This window comes from Grus americana, chromosome 5 (assembly GCF_028858705.1).
Source record: "Grus americana isolate bGruAme1 chromosome 5, bGruAme1.mat, whole genome shotgun sequence".
Taxonomy (NCBI): Eukaryota; Metazoa; Chordata; class Aves; order Gruiformes; family Gruidae; genus Grus; species Grus americana.
The window spans coordinates 9833137-9853645 of NC_072856.1; the positions used below are offsets into that span (position 1 = coordinate 9833137).

General features: G+C 39.6%; 1 protein-coding gene across 1 annotated transcript in view; it reads left to right on the top strand.

Annotated features, from left to right (window-relative positions):
* The first annotated feature begins 4856 nt into the window (after positions 1–4856).
* SPON1 (spondin 1) overlaps positions 4857–20509 on the top strand; it is a 205990-nt gene continuing 190337 nt past the window's right edge. The window contains exons 1-2 of the mRNA XM_054827814.1: positions 4857–5320; positions 12067–12173. Coding sequence (XP_054683789.1) covers positions 5098–5320; positions 12067–12173 — 330 coding nt within the window. The 5' untranslated portion in view covers positions 4857–5097. The remainder of the gene's footprint in view (positions 5321–12066; positions 12174–20509) is intronic.

Consider the following 20509-nt stretch of genomic DNA (forward strand, 5'->3'; position numbering starts at 1 on the left):
TCTGGTATTGAAAGGAATCCTGAGTTTAAATACTCCAAGAAGCCTGGGTCTTTCCTTAGCAAACCTCCTCCCCAAAATAGACTGAGTGTGGAAGATGAATTTCTGTCAACATTTGATCTTGAAAGATCCATTCAAGAGCAGCCTTAGTTTAAATCCCATTCTGCCTGTGTTACCCAGGGTGCTGGCAAGACTTCTCTATGTTTTTTGCAGCCTCTGTGCTGTTTCACACATACATCTTGTCCCATGGTTCTCCAGCTTCATTCAGTTTTTGCCCCAGTTAAGCCCAAAGGAACTTTAACAGAGCTTTTCTCTCTCCCGCTGTTTCTCTCAGCATTGCAGTTTCTCTAATAATACGTATGTTGCTATTCTCATCATGTCAGGAACCAAATATTTCTATAAAATGTATTGGAAATAAAAACTCCCTGAATTGACAGTGTAAAATTATGCTGAAGACATGCATGACCAAACAGGCAAATGTAATTGAGCTACTGGGAAGTTTAATATTGGAGATGCATTGTATTGACTGACAGTAGTATAAATGGTGAACAGACCTCTGCAAACATTTACTGTCATTACTCTTCACTACTTAGATTCCTAAGAGAAAGGAAGTTGAGAACAGTGCTAGAGCCATAAGTAATAATCCTAAATCTGTCCAAAGCCCTTTATAGGAGAACAGATATCTCCAGATCTTTTTCTAAACAGACTTCAAAGACAGCATAGACCAATTGGCATTAGAAAAGCCTTATTCTTACTGTAGATAAAGGGGAAATTTAGTAGCAATGGGATTATTATTCCTTCTAAATCAATAGAAGAAGTTTCTATCTTGGTTAAGAAAAACTGACTGTGACTGCTGGGGGGGGGGGTGAAGGAGATCGAAATGTAAATTAGCCTAATAGCTAGATCTACAGTAAGACATAAAGGTCTAAAAATGGGATAGGCATATTTGAAAGTGCAATCTTCAAATTCCCTGGTTACCCTCCCAATCACCAAAGGTTTTATTGCAGATTGTTTTGCAGTGTTATTTGCCAGTCATCTGATGCACTCTTCCTTTGCCCGAACAGCAGTATCCTCTGTCTTGGCAGTGATAAGCAACTAAACACTTAGCTCATGAGGAAAAGATCTTTTGGGGCCTTTCCCCAATCTATGTGTCTTAATTTGGTAGCAGTATTCAGAATGCACTTCCTACAAGCTTCCAAAGTTAGGTGATCACCTGAACACTGAATAGCTATTGAACCCAATACCATCAATGTCTTCTGAGAAAGAAAAGGCACCCTAGATTTCAGTCTCCAAAAAATTCATCCTAATTGATAGAGTACCCTCACTCTCCTTTCTCTCTGGCTATTCATTAGAGCTTCAGCTCAACTTTAGAACTCTAACATTTCCATGAGGGACTGCGAGTGCTTCCAGAAGACTTAGAGCATCAAGGTTAGAAGCGTCCTGAGAAGTGAGAAATGATGATTTGAACACTTACAAAACAAACAAGGAATTGAAACACATGTCTCTGACATCCTTTAATCACCAGCTCTTGTGTAAAAGACTAGGCATCATTCTTGCCAGTCATCTTTTGATGAAAGAGATGTATTCCACTGTTGTTATTACTATATTTATTTATATAATATATTAAAGCTGGGCTTCAGCTTCCAGCTCCCGGGTTTGGGAAGGTGAATTCTCCAGCTCAGTAAAGTTATCAAGCACCTGATGGCCATGAGATTTAGGGCACCTGTCACCTTGATGTTTCTTATTGGTTAGTTTTGTTGGCCTCTGCCCTGTGAACTGACTCTAAGGGGTCTAATAATCCTGTAAGCAGTTTAGACATTACCTGAGGCACTGGTTTACTTTGAGGGCTAGGGGCCTTAAAATCATGTATTGCATAGCCAAGCATTGCATTGCACGTCGCCTTGTACGTAATTCCCAAGACTTCAAATAGCTCTTTGAAATCATAGAAGCAGAAGGAAAGAAAAATTTTAAAACACCACCTAAGATATCTTCCAGTCAACATAGAGATATCCTGCAGTAGCGCAGACTTCTAAAATGCCATTTACAAATGAGCTCCTTATTGGAAAAGCAAAAACTAAGAAAGACCACAGATCTTGTGAATGCTTCTGTTTGTTAGGAAAGCCCGCTTTGGGGGTGTGAGGAGGGGGGAGAGAGTTTCCTCCAGCCATTACAGCTCTGTCAAATGCAATATTACCCCAGCGATGATTGCTATGCCTAATAGTCATGGACAGCAACTTTATTCATCCCAGAAAGTACACAAACAAAAGCAGCGCTGCAGTCTCTAAGATACGAAGCTTTCTCTGTTAAATTTGCCATGGATGGTTGGATTCATCAGTTTGCATGCGTCTTTGACTGATACATCATGCTGGATGCTTTAGGCAAACACACGCTAATTAGTAGAACAAATAGAAAACCCTGAGGATGCCCATGCTTAATGACATTGCCCATATTCTAAACCATCTCTACGACAAATTACTCATTTCATGGCTGTAGGCAGTGCAAGTTAATTTATCTGTATCAGTTGCTAAGTTGAAGCATTCACTTTGTACAAGATGCTGTATTATACCTTTCTAGGAAACTTTCCAACACTTTAGCTTTTAAATGAAAAGGAAACTATAAGTAACAGGCCAGGCCAATTGAGGGATAAAAAAGTAAGAGAGATAGGATCTATTTTAAGTTTAGAGTCAATAGATGCTGATGAATTAGTTAACTTTTAATTAGTTTGGTACCATATAAAAACCAAAAAATTGTGATGAGGACTTGAAATCCTCCAAGGAGCATTGAGTTAGAACCCAGAACTCCAGCTCAGAACAAAGGCAGATTGTGCAGAAGCTTGTGTAGTTCCTGCCGTGAATGCTTCAGTCAGGTAATTGCTTTTCAATCAATCTCAGCGAAAGAAATGAGAAGTCGAGTATGGAGAATGAAGCAAATTCACAGGCATCTTATACCAATATGGTCTTGTCATTTTCAGTTGCGTATTGGTTTGCTTTTCTTCACTGATAAATTTGATTGAAGAACCTGGATAAAGTGAACCTTGTTCTCATAAAATGAATGAGCTGAACGTAGCAGTCAAATGATCCCCAAGAGTCTATGACATTGCTGAACTGTAGTCACTTAATTACCTAAATGAATGCGAGTCTTTGGAAGCATGCAACTAAATATCCTGCATAACCAAGCCAACTCAAAGTTTCAGTAGCAAAAGCAGACTAATATTGTTGCCCTAAAGATGATGGGTTAAGTTGCACTTGTACTGGCAGGTTGGATGGGAGGGGAACAGTGAAGGGAGAGGACTGAGTGGAGGCAGATGACCTAGCAGATTACCCTGGAAAGCCAGGACTGGTCTTTCTGCCTCATTCAGCAGGGTGAGAGGAACAGAAAAAGCTGCTTGTGCTGGAAAGACTGTTTATCCTCCCATAGTTGAACGTTTTTCTCAGCAGTGGAAATCCTAGTCAGCCTGGCTTTCCAAGTGGTCTGGCAGAAGCAACATGGATGGTACCATGGCCACTGTTGCAGGTGCCTAAGCAGGCACGTGCTTCAGAATTGGATGCTGCCATTCAGCGTGGTTACAAAAGCTTTGCTACCTCTTCGCAAGCATATGGATGGATATTATCAATAACTCCATGTTTGCAATAAAAAATAAAATCTCAACATCCTCACAGAGACCTTGATGAAGAAACACCTTTATTTGACACACAATACTAGGTTGTTGCTAAACAACTTCCAAAGGTAAGTTTGGAACCCCAAAATTTGCAAATCTGATACTAGAAAATGCCTTAGTAGGTACCAGGAGGATTTCAAGCTGCTTGCTATTTCCCATACTTCCTTGGAAGCTGTGCTTAAATACAGTTGTATTCATCAGTCTGCTACAGTCTTGTCCCAGAGAAAGTGGTTAGAAAGGGTTTTGTGCCCTCTTGTGTATCTGTCATCCTGAAAGTGTTCAGGTCCTGATCGAGGACATACCTTTCCGACTTTCTCCTCCACTTACAAGGCAGTGGAGCGAGGGAGAGAAGAGCAACATTTGGGGATCAAAACATTGGCATTAATGACCCCAGGGGTCTAGGTTCACTTTTTTTCTACTGCTGTAAACTTTTGTGGATTTAGATAAGTGTCATTGTGCCTCAGTATGACTTGCAAGAAGGTGAAATAATGAGACCTGCTCTTCCTCGCTTTCTCCTGTTTGCGTTTGGATTTTTCTGAGCGTCAGAGCAGACCTCCCGTGTTCACTTCGGTGAACTGTGTTCATAGCCGTCATGTGTACGTGATGTGCTTGCCTGTACGCTTACATAGCTTGCAAGTCTGATATGCATAGTTGCAGGTTGATGTAGAAATGAATCTCATGTTTCTGGCAAATCTGTCTCCTCTGTGGTGCTTGAGATGCTTACACCTGAGAAGCTGCAGTCGATGCTCCTTGCTTGTCAAGTGTGCAGAGACCAAGGAGTTGTCTTGGTCCATCTGCATTGATTTAGTTGATAATGTTTACCATGTCTGTTGGTTTGGAGAAAGATGGGGGGGGGTGTGTGTCGGGAAATTCTTTGAGCTTTGTTATCCCTACAGTAACTATAGACTTTGGCAGGAATGCGGGTGATTAATTTCAGGTCTGTGGGCTTAGCCCGAGAGGCAGCAGCTCTCCCCGCCGCTGCGCTGGATGTCTAGGAGACAGCAGCGTCCCCCGTGCTCCGCTCTTTCACCAAACCCTGTGAATTCAGCTCGGCTAAATAAACATTACCGAGCTGCTAATCACAGGCTCTGAAACAAAACAGCACTTCACTTCGGGATCTGGGCAAGATCAGACTTTCCTCCCTCCCTCCCTCTCTCTCCTCCTCTCCCCTCCCCTCCCTCTCTGCCCCCTCCCTGCTTTTCCCCTCCCTCTCCCCGGCAGCCGCTGAGCCGGTCCCTCCGACCTGGCAGCCTCATGCTGGGGGCCGCTGCCGGCTGGGGCTGACTGAGGCCGCCCTGCCCGTTCCACCCTGCCCGCTCTGCCTGTACCGCCCTGCCCGTGCTGCCCTGCCCGCCCCCTCCCCCGGTACCGGCACCCCTCGCCGCCGGGCTCCCGGGCACCGCCGCCGCCCCGACGATAAAAAGTTGTGCGGAGCGCCGAGGATGGGAGCGCATCTGCAGCCTCTAGCCCTGCGGCTTCTGGCGTTGACTTTCCCCTTGGTGGCGAAGGGTTTTCCTGACGAAACCTTGGAGAAAGCCGCGAAATCCGAGGGATATTGCAGTCGGATCCTGCGAGCCCAAGGAACCAGGAGGGAAGGGTATAATGAATTTAGCCTCAGGGTGGAGGGTGATCCAGAATTTTACAAGCCTGGAAACAGTTACCGGGGTAAGTTAGCCATCCTCTACTTCCGATACTAACGATAATGGTCAGCACAAGCGTCTCTGAAACTATAACGCGGCTGCCTGTCATCTCTGTATCCCTTTTGGCGTGTGTGTGACTATGTGGGTTAAGACAGGGTAATATACTCCCACGCATTACTTTATTGGGGATGCTTTCATGACAAGTGAGAGGGAGTTGGATTTCACAGTATTCCTTTACTCCTAAACATTAACTTTGGTATTAAGAGGAATTTCTTTTATGGAACCTCTCTGCCTGCTCAGCGCTAGCACAAGATCACAATTTGATGTGATACAAAACACACAATCTTCCCTCGTTTACCTACTTCTATAGGATTTCTTCCTGTCCCTTTAAATACAACACGGTGAACAGGAGAAGCTTTAACATTCAGCAGGAAGAAGAGGAAACTCAGAGCTAATTGTTCTTGCCCTGAAATATGAATGTTAATATAATGAGTTAGCATATGGGCAAACAGTGATGCAGCACACTGCCAACTTCCCACATTTTCCACTTATGTTTATCCCACCCCCCTTTTTTTCTGGGGAAATGAACAGATGGTTCAAACAGGAAAGAGGCAGAGATGGTGCTAATGACCACTGTAAATAAGAGATGGAGGCATTCGTTCTCTGCTGAGCATTTCGCATACAATCCTTGAAATTAACTTCCAAAGCACATTTCAGCGTATTGTTCTAATTAATAGGCTAAGGCAGTTTTTGGTCACTTTTCCTTCCTCACCATATAATGTCTTTGGAAACAAACCTGTTAACTTTGTATTTTAAGAGCACTTTGAAAAGAATTTGGACATTTTTAGCTACCATAACTAACGTACTTTATAGGCATCACTTTGGAAAAGAAATTTTGAGAGTTTCTTCTAAGTGTTTCTCCTGATCTTCCTTCGATTCAGCGTAAAGAGCAATGTTTTCCCATTGCATGAACATGGGAATCTTGGTATAGATAGAAAAAAGTGTGCACATAGCATAATCGTCATGTTCTCTTAAAGGCTGAAAAATACATCTGCAGCAGTGATTAACCTGTTTTGAGCATCAGCCTGTAACTGCATGATTTTTGATTAATTTTTTTCTCAATAATTGATTTATTTTAATGTGGTGTGAGGAAATGCACATTTCCCACAAATCCATTAACTGTTTCACACATTGGGATTAGTACCTTGAGTCTGAGAGATTTCATGTTGCATGTCAGTTTGATACATCTACTAAGCAGGATAAAGAAAAGTGTCGAGTTCTTTGGCAGTGACAAAAGTGAAAGTTCTTAAAAAGTTTTGGAATTTACTTCTGTGAAAGCATTATTGGATATTTTCAGTCATCTACCAAAGAAGTTTCTATTACATGGAATTGCAGGAGGAAAGAAACTCCTAGATGAATTAGCAGAACTAATTTTGTGGAGATATTAGGTCTTGGCATTAGGAACCCAATTAATAAAATCACATTAGTATATTGTAGCCTCTTGTAAATGAGAAAATTACAGATAACAGTAAAAAATTAAAATGCAGACCAAAATATGTGCCCAAGTTTTTGGTATTTAAGATTGAAGTATTCAGGTGGCACATAAGCTTATCTAGATAGTCCTTTAAGGACGCTTTCTGAATGGTTGGAAGACTGTAAGTGTTACCGTAGCACATACGTTGTCTATGGCAATAGTTAAAACTAGCAGCATTACAGAAAGTTTCAAGAGCTCATTTTCAAAGGAAATTTTGCAGTACAACTGGAACTTTATTACTGTTTTATACAAAGATTAGAAAATCAGAGTAATGATAAAAAATGCAGTATTATGGCAGGTCTGTGGGGTTTTATCTGTAAACCACTAGATGTACAACACTGCAGAAGACTTGCACAACTTCCATTGTGCTGGAGCCAAATGTGCCTGTTTCCATGGCCCCGTTTGATTTAATGCAATCTGGATCCTTGGCACATTCCCTAGCGGGCTCCTGGAATAAACTGGTATTTATGCAAGGTGGATAACACAGGAATTAACTGTACATACAAATGCCATGCTCCACCAAATTGATGTTATAGAGGCTTCCATTTATGTTTGTCACTCTCTCGATCATCAGTTGATGTGACACCCATGTAAGACCCCCAAGCTGCAACTACTGGAGGAAACATCGCAGCACTCTTGCAGTGTGGGAATCAGAAGACCATAGTTCACAGCTGCCATTTGTCTTTGGGAAAATTTTTATGGCTTTCTGCAGTTACCTTTAGATCAGCCTGGATCTATTTTCCTTAAGGGGAAATCCTGGGTGGATCTGTGTATATGGAAGCATTGGTTTTCCACCTCTCTGGAGCTGTGATAGATGAAAATGACCCTGAGCCCTGAATAACTTCTTTGAATGAGTATGTGCCTTCTTGGGTCTGCAACACTGGCAGCAGTAAATAAGGACATTTTCTTCTGTTTCAGACAATCGAAAATGAGGTAGCAGCAGGGCTGAGGAGCCATCTAAAAGAGGAACCATGGCTATAGGCTTCGTGGTGTCTCACAGGGGAGCTGACATGACTGATTTCTAACATTTGGGACTCTTGATGCTATAGACTGCAAGTGGCCTTCATCTGCCTGGTCTTTCAGGCTGCAATATTGTTGCCTCACCCGTTGTGGAGCTGGCAGCCAAATGCATGTGGTGGGCAGGTCTTCCCATGGCACCAGGTTTGTTGGCACACCATCCTGGGATCAAAGGTCCTCTCCCACCTGCTGCTTAAGTTAGACCTTGATGTAGCTGCTCTTCCTTCCACTGAAGGTCGAAGTTCCCATTGCATTCACAGGCCACAAATGAGCCTTAAGTTTAGATGGTGTTATGGGGTAATGATCCTTGAAAGTACTCAGTCCTAGCTTTATTGATATGTGCAGTTAGATTGCATGAGATTTCCATGAAAAATGGGGTTAGTTTCATCCTACTAAAAATATAAATGAAATTGCTTCTAAAAAAAGGCAGTACTATGTCCATTTCACGTGCTAACATGAAATGTACAGAGTTTCCTCCATGAGTTTTGAAATTGTTATTCTGATGAAGAAAATGAGGATTTGACTAGTATAGTCCTTAGATATACCTTCTGTGTGAATGCTGTTTCTGTTTTTAATGGAATTTCCACTTGTAGGTCTGTTCACCTTAGTTTTCAAGGACAAGCTCAGTTAACGTTACACACGCTATTGCATTAGTTTGGGGACAACGAAGGAACGGTGAATCTTTTTCTTTCCATTTCTTTCTTCCCCCAACATGCAAGCTCTTTTCTATACTTTACAAATAAACCCTCATTCTGTAAATATTTTAGCGATTCTCAAATTTCACAAAATACGGATAAAAGTAAATATTAAAAGTGTATTTGTTGGTACTTGTGCAAGGTACAACACAGGACGTGCTGCAGTGTAGGATGTGGAAGGTCAAGTTTCCTGCCTGAAACCAAAGGAGCAACTGCTTTGATCACCCCACCTTTAGCTGGGGACACTGGGGAAAGAGAAGTGCATTGAAGGTGTGTGCTAAAGCGCAACTTGTAATGTAATCAGAGATTTGCCAGAGGGGATGGAAACAGACAAAAGTAACTGTTGATATGTAATCTTCCTTTTAAAGTAAAATCCTTAACTTTGAGACTTGCACTGAGATTTAACTGATCTTTATGGGAAGTTCATATCGTTCAGTGAACGTTAATTAACGTGATCGTGGCATGAGCAATACTTGGATGTTCTTTAAATTGGCACAGTTTAGCCCAAGAAGGAGAACTCTCAACTCTTATGCGACGAGGAGCCGCTATCTCTTGTGAAAACCAGATGTAGTTTGTCAGCTTCCCGTTGCTGCCTGTGCAATGCCAAGCCTCCTTCTTCTGTGCCGAAACAATCAGTCCAGAGCCAGTGACTACAGAACCATCACCGTAACAAGGCTCTGTGTTTAGGAGTACTTCAAATAAAGCCTTACACAGCGATGTTATCTTAGCGCACTGGGTAGTTCAGAGAACTGACAGAAATCGTTTCAGCTCAGGCGTTAACGTTTGTTCTGGCCTAGCTCAGGGGTGACCAAAGCACACATTCATCTTGGTATCCTTGAGCTGAGGTTGCACGGATGCTAAAATCCCACGAGTCCACTCTGCGGGTCATCACCCTCCCGGCCCCTCACTTGTACCTGGGTGTCCCCGGCACTGCAGAAGCGCTCCTGGGGCTGCACAGTGCAGCCGCTCAGGGACTGGACCCAGCTGAACTCTCTGGTTGGGGTTTTCTGGTTTGTTTTACTTTTCAGCTGGATGTGTTCCCTGGTTTAGCTGACAGCACAGCTGCGTGGATGTGGCCGCTGTACGAGCAGTGCGGGGTGGGGGAGGGCAGGATCACTCCTGTTGGAGGAAGCACAGATTTATTCTGGGTTAAAATGACTGTGCAACCACAGTATGAGTATTGCTAACCCCAGGCATTCAAAAACTATGAGTCAGGCTTTGGAATTACCTTTTTTTTTTTTCTTTCCCTTGCTGATGGCTTTTGTAGTATTTCAGATGTTCTCTGTTTTATAGGTAGGTGTTTTGTTTAGAATTTGGAAAACTGTTTGGTTTGATCTGTAAATATGTGAGGAAAATGATGAAAACTGTTGAGTCAATTCACAGCTGGATTCTCAGTTTGCTTGCATAAGTATTTAAGTATTCCTAGTGTAACCTTTTACTCATAGTGATTCAGACTTTTGAATTACATGTAATATATGGAAAAAATTGTTGCATGTTAAAGACCTTTATGGCAATTAGTTTCTAAGAATCAGTGTTCAAGCAAGTGTAATGCGTTCATCCTTGAGTTCAGCAGTGTGTTTTTCTCAATTACTGCAACGGAGAGGCTGGCTGTGGGTTTTCATTTAGATATAACTGCAAAAGTTTGCAAAATGAGGCTAATACTACTAATTATTGGGCAGATAATGAATTAATGAATTGGAGCAATACTTAGAAATGTAATCAGAAATTTTAATGCTATTATGCTACTACTCAGTTCCTGTATATAAAATGTGAAAGTTTCTTTCCTCTCAAAAATGATGAGGTTTAACCTCATAATAAGGTTCCATGGAATGAAAAGTGTGCTGAAAATCTTGAGAGTTGGGGGACTTGCTATTATGCCCATCACTACTCTATATTTGCACAGGTGTTTGCAGGTGTACAGGTAGTTTCATTTCAATTTTTAACCTTTTGTGTGTCTCTCCAATCCGCCTTTTTTCACATATAATAAGAACAATTATGGATTCGTACAAACACCATGGGGTTTAGACCCAAATATAGCTGCGTTATGCTGGAAATCTTCAAATATCATATTTTATATTTTTCTACTATTGAATTTCTAGATCAAAAAGCTCTCCATATGTTCCAAATTAACTCTGGACGTATTTTGAAATCCATATCTTTTAAGGGCAATCTGTCATTTTCAGTAATGTGTTTCAACCGCTTGCAGCCTATTTGTGTGAGAGGGAGTCTTTTGTGAATACTCCTCTATGAAGCAGCATTGGTAGTTGCAGTTTGCTCACAAAAACTCTGGGTGGTCTTCAGTTTTTATTGTGCCATTCAGAGTTTGAGAGTGTGACAATAATGTACTACAAGCAACGCTGTCTGCGTTACGCTTGAAGTAAAAGCTACTTAAAAGTATTAGTAGTTTTCTGTATTAGTGTTAGTCCAGTTTTCTGTCTCTTTTCCTTTAATTAAAAAAGAATTTTTCCCTGAAATTTACCTCTGTTTCAGAAAAGGATTCTTATAAGGTGTTGAAAAGGATTCAGTAATTTTAAAACTCCCCCAAATGTCCTGCCTCATTTGGTCTTTCTGACAGTGTTCAGAAGAGCCACTGCTGACCGTAACTTGAGCGTTGCTGGGTGGTACTCAGGTACTGATGATGGCAAAGAGAAAAATCATACAAAGTTATCTCACAGTAGCAGAAAATGAGGGATGTAATCCTGATGCTGAGCATGGTAAAAACAAATTAGTCAGCATTACACGAATTATTCTCTGCTGGTGGATCCAATGACACCTTCCCGGTCAGGACTGGTGTGTGAGGAAGGGTGTTTTGCTGATGCGTAGGATGCTTTGGCAGTCAGAGCTGGCAGCACAATCTTGAGAGGTCTGCTTTAGCCATGAGTTTAACTTTGTGTCCTGTTCTGCCCTGAGGTTAAGGGAGAGGAAGTATAGTTTTATAGCAACCATCTCCATCAGCTAGAGTACTGTGGTGAGGGTAGCTGAGCTGGAGCAGGCAATATGGTCATCTTGCTTTACAGTTAAAGAAACTTTCTGTGCACTAATATGCCTAAATCCTTGGCTATGCTCAGAGCAGGACAAAAGCTGAAGCCAAATATTCAGATGTTCCCTCACATTTAAAAATAAAATAAAATAAAAAAATCACAAAAATGCCAAAGAAAAAAAAAACCCAAATAAACATGTGTGTCCCTGCCCCTAAATCACCACCACCAAAACAACCCTCCTGTAGATCTGAGCAGATTAGCAATCTGCTTTAAAAAAAAAAAAAAAAAAAAAAAAAGGAGGTGTGTGTGGAGAAAAATAGCTGAGGTATTTCACATCATGCCAGTGTTTTCCAGTTTATGTGGAAATGTGGAGTGAAAGTTTTTGTATTCTGGTTGGCTCTGCTCCGTGTCGTTAGTGCCCTGACTTTTGTTAATATCAACTATAAACATAGACCTTTCAAGTTGATCTGTGCAATGATATACAAGTGGCTGATTTCACAATTAAAATTATGTTTCCATTATTTCTCTGTTTATTATATCTCAGTGACGCTTTCTGCTGCCACTCCTGCTTACTTTCGAGGATTCACATTGATCGCTCTCAAGGAAGGAAAAGAAGGTGACAAAGAAGATGACCATGCGGGAACTTTTCAGGTGAGAGAACTTTCCCTAGGCATCTTCCTCTCTGTATGCCTGGCTCAGAGAGATGTTATTTGCACAGCAGAATGCAGACTATGCTTAAGTAAGGATAAATATTCGTGGATGTTGACATGAGAACAACATAGCACATTTTGTAGTCCATGCAACCTCTTCAAGGGTCAAGGCTTTTGTACCTTGACTTCGGCTTCCCTTCCTACCTTCTTGCGGTTAAACACGAGCATCAAGTATTTGAACTAGAGCCTAGGACACCTGAATTTGTTACCCAAAGTGAATGTGAAAATTGTTTTATTAACATTTTGCTTTTTGTATTTCTTTGCCTAGATATTTTTTCCATTCAGATGTAGATTATGGCTCTGAGAAGTGTTTGCCACAGCTGTAATGACTGTTTTATCAGTCATAAATTAGATTCTGCTGTTTTACTGATGCTCAGTAGTACTTTACTTAACGAACACATTCAGTGGGATGAAATGTTGTTTATCATTATTAAAAAGGATCAGAATCCAGAGTGATTATTCACAAAATAGTATTTTCAGCTATTTCAAGATCACGTTGCATGAAAGGAATTCTGGAAACTGAGAATATACATCATATTTATGCAAGTAGGTAGAATGTATGTAGGTTTGTTGATTGTCAGATGAGGTATTGTTTGCTATTTGAATTTCCAAACTGAGAAATATTGTTGAATGATATTGATTTTAATTTCAGGATGGGTAATAATATTGATACTAATTTTAATACTGATTTATAGATAGAAGATTTTTCTTGCCTCAAGGAAGCATTTCTATGTTTTCAAGGGAATCACACAAAAGTTCTAATTTTGTTGATCTATAAGGAGACAGAAATAATTTTAATCCTGGTATGTCTTTCTGAAGCATCTTCTGGTTTTTGTATTTAGCAAATATGATGTGTGAACTCAGTAGGTATTGGTCCTGTTTTCCTATTGAGTTTGCCTAGAGACTTTTTTCTGGTTTTCATACATTTTGTAAGAAAATCTAGAATAAGTGATAACTTATTTGATGTTGGAATAACTCCATCTTCCTTAAAATTAAACAATTTCCTAATATTATTTGGGAGAAATCTGTTTAATATGGACAGTTTGTGGTTTGCTGTTGGTTTGTTGTTTTTCTCTTTTTTCTTTTTTTTTTTTTTTTTTTTATAAACTACCATTAAGGCATCAGCTAATGTTAAGAAGTAGAAATGGTGGTGCTTCATCTTTTTTAAAAGAAACTTCTCACCATTCATTTCTGTATTTCAGTTGTTAATGTCTCTATAGCCATGGTTAATGGGAAAGACTTGGCTTGCGTTTTGCCTTTATGGCCAGGTGTACGTCTAACTCATAGTGAGAGACTCACTAAGCTTTGCTGAAGTACAGAGGAATTGTGAAGTCAGCAGAGTAGGATGCAAATGGAAATTCTATATAGATAAAAAAAAAAGCCCAGGGGATCTCAGTGGAGGGAAGATTGTTTAATTAGCTTTATTGTATGGATTGCAATCTGAAATCAGTATTCTAACTAGCAGATGAGAGTTTCAAATTTTATGCATAACTAAATATGTATTTCTGTGGCACAATCAGTACTGACTGTGCTCATCCCACACTAGCTCAATTAACTGAAGTTCATTCAGATAGTGCCTGCCAGTCCTGCCTGTGTTGATACAGATTTAAGATTCTTATTTAAGTATCCCAGGAATGCTTGCAGTGATAAATACCAATGTCTCTTGTATCACGCTAGTAACTAGAGGAAGAAAAAATAAGTTTAGTTCAAGGGTTTGCACCGTGTTTGTATTATAATGTGAAGATCCTAATGGTGTCTAAACAGCTGTGCAGAGTAAGAAAGAACTGTGTACAACAACTTGCATGCCACTCGCAGTTATGTATTTCCTGTGCTCAGATGGAGAATATGTTACTCAGTGAATTACCTAGTGGAACAGAACTTAGTGAAAATTCCTTAATAGTGGTGAGAGAATAAATGCTACTTCTGGACTAGTGGTATAAACCTCTGTCTCTCTGAGGAGATGTATTTCCTGTTCAAATAATGGTCAAAGCACATGAACGCACTGCACGAGGCGAAGTGCTTCATTCATACCAGCAAGACTTTGCAGTATAACCAGGATAGAAAGAAATGAAAGTTGACCAAATAAGACATATGCTTGTCCCCGATGCCTCAGGGACTGTAAACCACCATCTTTTGAAGCCTGTGAGTGCCACTTTGAAATCATGAAGTATGGGTTGCAACGTCTTTCATGGGGAAAACCTGAATCCACACTGTACTCAGGTCAAGATCCCACTGGGACTGTGGCTTCTGTTTTGCACAGCTATTGAGTGTTAAATAGATCAGCAGGTGTAGTGCCTCAAAGTACTGTAGAGGGGCATGTGCTAGAGGAACAAGGTGTTAAATAAGGACTAACATCTCGGTGACCGATATGGACACAGTACACTCAGGCTGGAAAAACATTATTTTCAGTGATCCCAGTCATGCTGCAGCTGGTTGAGTGCCGCAGCCCAGTGCAAAGGATGAACGCAGAGTAAGCAGCTGCCATGAGTTCACCCTACAGGAGCTTTGCTCTGCCTTTTACAACCTCCTTATGGCTCATTTACTTTTGTCTGACTCTGCAAGTCAGCAGGTACGGTCAGTCTTCATTAATCATTAAGCTGCAGTGTCTTGATCCTATAAATAGCACAGCTGTTAAAATTCTTGGGCGGACAGGTATTTTTTTTTTGTACGCTTTTTGGTTACCTTTATACATTCCATGGAGTAGAGACCTTTAGAGAAGTGTAGTTTGGACTTCACCATTCTAAATCTGTTTTCCTCTGAGAAAATTGAGACTTTAAAATCTGATTTTATTACTGTTTGTTTATTTAATGCAGCCAAACTTCTTTTTCTTTGTCCTTGTAGCATACCCAGGGCATAATTTGGCTTTAAAACAGACAAATCACATTGTCTTCCACAAACACGCAAACATATGTTAAATAGCTAAATTAAATATGGTTGGGGAATTAGAGATGCCAAATTCAGTCATAGAAGTTTGGGGATATAATAATATGGCTCTTACGTACGCCAGTGGTAATTGTACAACCCGGGTGCAGTGTGGCACTTGGGGAGCTTTGGATGTCATGTCCCATTGGCCTATTTACACAAGCCATTCCCAACTGTCGTCTTGCAGTCTGCTGATCTTTCTCTTTTGCAACGTTTAGCAACAGTCTGCAAATTGTTTGAAGGCAAATTATGCTCGAGGGCAACAATCAAGCACTGATTGGCTATAGAACAGTATCTGTACAGGCCATTTTAATCAAGATATGTATGCAATGTAATAGATTTAGTCTGGTAAATAATGTAGAATAATAGAAATTTAGCGCTGAATCTCATCTATCTTCCTCATTCTCTGAGGAAGAATAAATATTCTAAGGAAATCCTTGGTGGGTATTTTCTGGATCTGTTTTGAAGAAGTATTCAACAACAACAAAAAGTTCATCTCTCCAAGCGGCCTGTTCAAACACTTCAATATATTGTATAGAAAATTTAAGGAAAAATTTATTGAGTTTTTACTAATGTCTAAACCGAGTCTTCACTAATAGTGGTTAAATTTGTCTCTTAATCAGATTATCCTTCTAAATTAAGAATTTTCTTGATATCTTATGAGACAGTTATTCTGAAGTTTCCCTTATTCTCTCTCCAATTCCATACGCTCTCTACCTGTTTCTTATTAAAATTTCCATATTTTCATTGTAGGGGATCTTTTTTCAATTTTGCCAGTTCTGCACTCCAGTGGGAGTTCAGTCTTATTTATGTTCCCCAGAATTGTACACAACAGTCAATCTGAACCTTCAGCATAAAATCATACAGAATTTAGATACAATAATCCTTTGGAGTATCATAATTGCTTCTCTTTTCTTCATGCAGAGTCCTCTAAGTGTATGCAACTTGCCTTTATTGCAGGAGCATCTCGGTATTGTACAGGAGGTCCATGATAAAGTCCTAAATCCTTTCCTGCACGTACTGCTGCCTACGTTGTGATTCCTCATTTTCTGTCTATGCGTTTCAGTCCTCCTAAGTGTAAAGCTTTGTATTTGTCCTCCTGAATTTCATCTTGACTGCATCTTCAATTTATCAAGAAAGTTCTGAACTACAATCCTGTCCTTCAAAGTGCTCACCATTCCTCCAAAATTGGTGCTATTTGTGGACTTTATAAATATGTGCTTGACAATTAAATAGTCAATATAAAATATTGTGTGCAGATGTGACCTGCTTTTCTCATGTGCAGTGATAAACTGAGTCATAAAGACTCAAAATTAGATGCTGCTCTGTATTTTTTTTTTGGCATAATCTGTTAGATTCTTATGTCCACTATTTTTTGTGATAGTTTACTATTAAATCCATTCATCATAGTAGTATTCCTGGAGATGTCCTTTTAATTTTCTTTGCTCTAAAGTGAATCAAGAAATTCTTAGTTTAGGTCACTGAATTTAACAACTCACCGGTGCAAAACCAACATAAGAACATAAGCAAGCAGGGCAGTAGTGAGAGTGAAGTTTTCATTAAACATATGGCATTTATAAAACCAAGCAACACGTCCTGAAGAAGAAAACATTTAAGGAAACTTGGAGTAGTAGTGATACAAGTGAGGTAAGTGACCTTTATTCTAAGTCCTTCTTCTCTAGGTTTACCTTGAAACAATAGCCCCAAACATTGCCTTTGTTTTCAAAGACATGCTGATGGGTGCCTGTTTCTTTTGATGCTGTTTAGCTGACTGATAGGCTTACCAAAGCTTTTTAGATAGAAAGGTATTTTTACAAGCTCTTAGAAAAGCAGTTTCTCAATTGCAGTGTTCCAGCATTTTATAAGAATCTTACATCTTTTTAAGCAGTTGATATACTGCATTTTGAAAGAAGCAGTCTTAAAAGGCTTTTAGCCATGTCTCACAATTTATTATTCCTTATAAGAAAAGTTTGTTTATATTTTTTAAAAAAACATTAATGACTGCAATTATTAAGTTTTTTAATATACAAATTAAGCTATGCTTATGTAATCTTGATGTTGTACTCAACTTGTATGTGGATTTTCTAACCTTTTATCCTAATACAAGCACATCAGGCTACTTAGTAAATGGCTTATTCTGAGATGTATGAAGTGATGTAGTCTTATTTAACAAGTATTCAGAACTTTCAAGTATTTTGCTCATGTTTGCGTTCTGTACATTCCCATCATCTTATCACTGGAACTGAGTCTGTCATCTTACTGCTTATAAGCATATGGAAGTAATGCATTTTTACTCTGATTCGATGTGAAACATTCAATCACCAATGGTTTGCAAATCAGAGGGGATGAATTTTCAGTTCATAGTGAAACCACATAGTTTAGGTTTCTTAGTAAAGCTTCCTCATGCTAGTGCATGAAAACAATGTTCCTACCTAATTAACATTTCAAACTTTAAAAATTCTTCAGGATTTTCATGAAGGAGGGCTGAGAAATTACAAGCAGGAAACATAATCGTCAAGTGACATATGATGGGAGGGCGGGGAAGAATGGACACTGACTATTTACTTGTGGCTTTAAACTTAGTAATTATGTGGGCATGCCATATATACCTACTTTAAATTTATCACACAGAAAAGAATACAAAGCCGTGTACTTTGGTTTCAAAGAGAGATGGGTGCTGTACCCCTAAAAAGAGGGGGGAATGCAGCTGCATCCAAACCCCTAAATGAAAATTCTCTTTCCCATGTATTGATCAACAGTCCTGCTATCAGCAGGAGATAAATCAGTATGAAATAGCTGTACACAGTCATTAAATTCATTATCCAAAGCAATAATTACAGGAGTATGTTAAATATGAAAGAATTGGAATATGTCAGGTATCTGAGAATGAGGAGGTAGAGATTAATTCTGAGTCTGTAAAATCTAAGCCTCCTGGTCTTTTGCATTTACAAGAGTATTCTTGAATTTTCTTTCTATAAGAATCATTGCATATAGTATTCTAGACAGAAAAAAGGAAGTAATTTTACAATGGTGAAACAAGCCTCTAGTTCACATTTCCTGTAGGGTGGAATTGATTGTCCTTGATGAAAACTTCCACACATTTTTCTAGAACTCTCTGATTTCCATATCATGATACTCAGGGATTAAAGAAGAGTTTTAAAAAAAAAAAAAAAAAAGAAAAAGAAGGTACCTGCCACAGCTAGTTCCAGCATTGATTGGAAAATGTGAAGACTTTGAATGAGATTAAGTACAAAAATCTCCACTACACTGGAGAAACCTTAACCACTTATTGGCAAGGTTTGGGTTAAAAATTGTCTCAGGAGATAGTTATGTCTTACTTCAGACAGTAAAAGATAATCATTTAAAGTAAACGGGATGAGCACCAGGAAGTTGCAGAAGAGAAACAGCTCTCTGGCCATGATTACTTGCTACTGATGAGGCTGTAGAAAAAGCAAACTGGATTCTGACCATGTAAGGGGTTTTGCATCCTTCTTTACATTTATTTTGTTTGTTCTGGTTTGGGCTTGGGTTATAAGGCAAAAATTTTTATATTGTAACATTTCCCACTTTTTGCATATACTAAATGTTGGCTTGTTATACCTTGGGAGCTCCCTCAACTCGTACACATAGTTGCCGTGTCTTTTAGAATTAATTCCTGAAACCACAAAATTGCACAGCCAAAATCAGAAAATATGAGAAATTTCTGCATACGCTTTGTAATGCATTTTAATGGATCTTTGAAGTATTAGCTAACACGCATTTACGAAGAGGAAATAAATATTAAATTGTACTTGCTTGCAATGTAACTTAGTTCACTACTGAATGAGAATGGGTTTCAGTTTCTTAGCCTAGGCTCTTCTGTTGACAACGTGCTTATCTCAACTCCGCAAGTTTTCATATAGCTTCCTGGTTTATCGTATAATAGGCAAAGAGCTAAGAGGCTTTCTGTGAAAGCCCTCTGGGACTTGTGGCCCAGACTCTTTCACCATGGATGCTGGAAGGGTGAAAGTCGACAGGTACCAGCTGAAACAAGGCAGGGTGTAAGACCGGATATAAGGAAGAACTTTTTCTTCACAAGGATGGTCAGGCAGTAGCAGAGATTGCCCAGAGAAGACACTGCAGTCTCCACTCTTGGAGGTTTTGAAGACTTGCCTGGATACAAGTATTTGTATTTCTAAGTAATGTATTTTGATAACTGGAGTTATGAACAGGTGCCAACACATACAGTACTGCCCAGTCTCTAGTACATACACAGTCCAGTACAGTTACACTCAATCTGTAGTGTGAGACGTGTACAAACATTCGTTTACGTGGGCATCTGAATCAATCTGAACAAGTTCATAACCATTGATTTCATATCAAAAAACTTGCCTATATATACCTTTGTGCTAAATATTCATACCCTGAACACTCAAACCAGAGACCTCCCCTCCCAACCCCCCTACCAGCTGCCCTTTGATAGGCATGCTCATGCTGATGGGCAAGTGCTTGTGTAACCCTGACTTCCTCTCAGACAGCTTAATTTTTAATATACTGGAGTGCCTTTTTGTGGGGTTTTCTTGGTATGTCACTACCATCACTTTTAAAATGTTAAATTCTTTTTTATTTTATTTATTTGGCTTTAGTTTCTCTTCTGCCTTTTTTTTTTTTTTTCTTTCCCCCTTTTTCCTGTCTCTCTTCTTGGCTGTAGAAAAGATCATCTAGCTTCTGGACATGTAGTTTTCAATCCTCTTTCTTTGTTTAATCTAATCATATTTATTCTCTTTATATCTAATTTTTTCTAATTTTCCTGCTACGGAAATGCTCTGTCCTGAGAATGACTTCAAATGATGATTGTGTCACAGTAAGAGCTCATGTCTTTTGGAACGGGTTATGCCTAAAATAATATTTTATTTGTTGATGTTTCAAGTTCTGCTTTCAGAAAAAAAACAGACCACCAAACAAAAAACCCCAAAACAAGGAAGCATACCTCTTGAGATATGTTAGCTAAAACTCCAGACTCCTTTTCAGATCCAAGGCTTATCAGAGTCAGGTTATCACAAGTCTAACTTTTGCCCTGCCTTGCAGTCTGCCAATGCATCCAGCCTACTACGCAGTGCCAGACTACGTCATGGTGTGAGCTATCAGAATTGCCTAAATGTCCTGTTTAAAAAAAAGAGTATCTACTAGTTTATTCTATTCCTTGGAATGGCACTAAACTCCAAGACTTTCTGGTTTTAAGAGGCTCCTCAAGAGGCCCGTTAGAGAATTGTTTCCTAGAATTTGGTACTGACACTTAACAAATCAGCTCCACTCTGCGGGAAGAAGTAAAGAGAGAAAATGATGCTGGAAGCACTGTCCCTGACTTAGAGACTC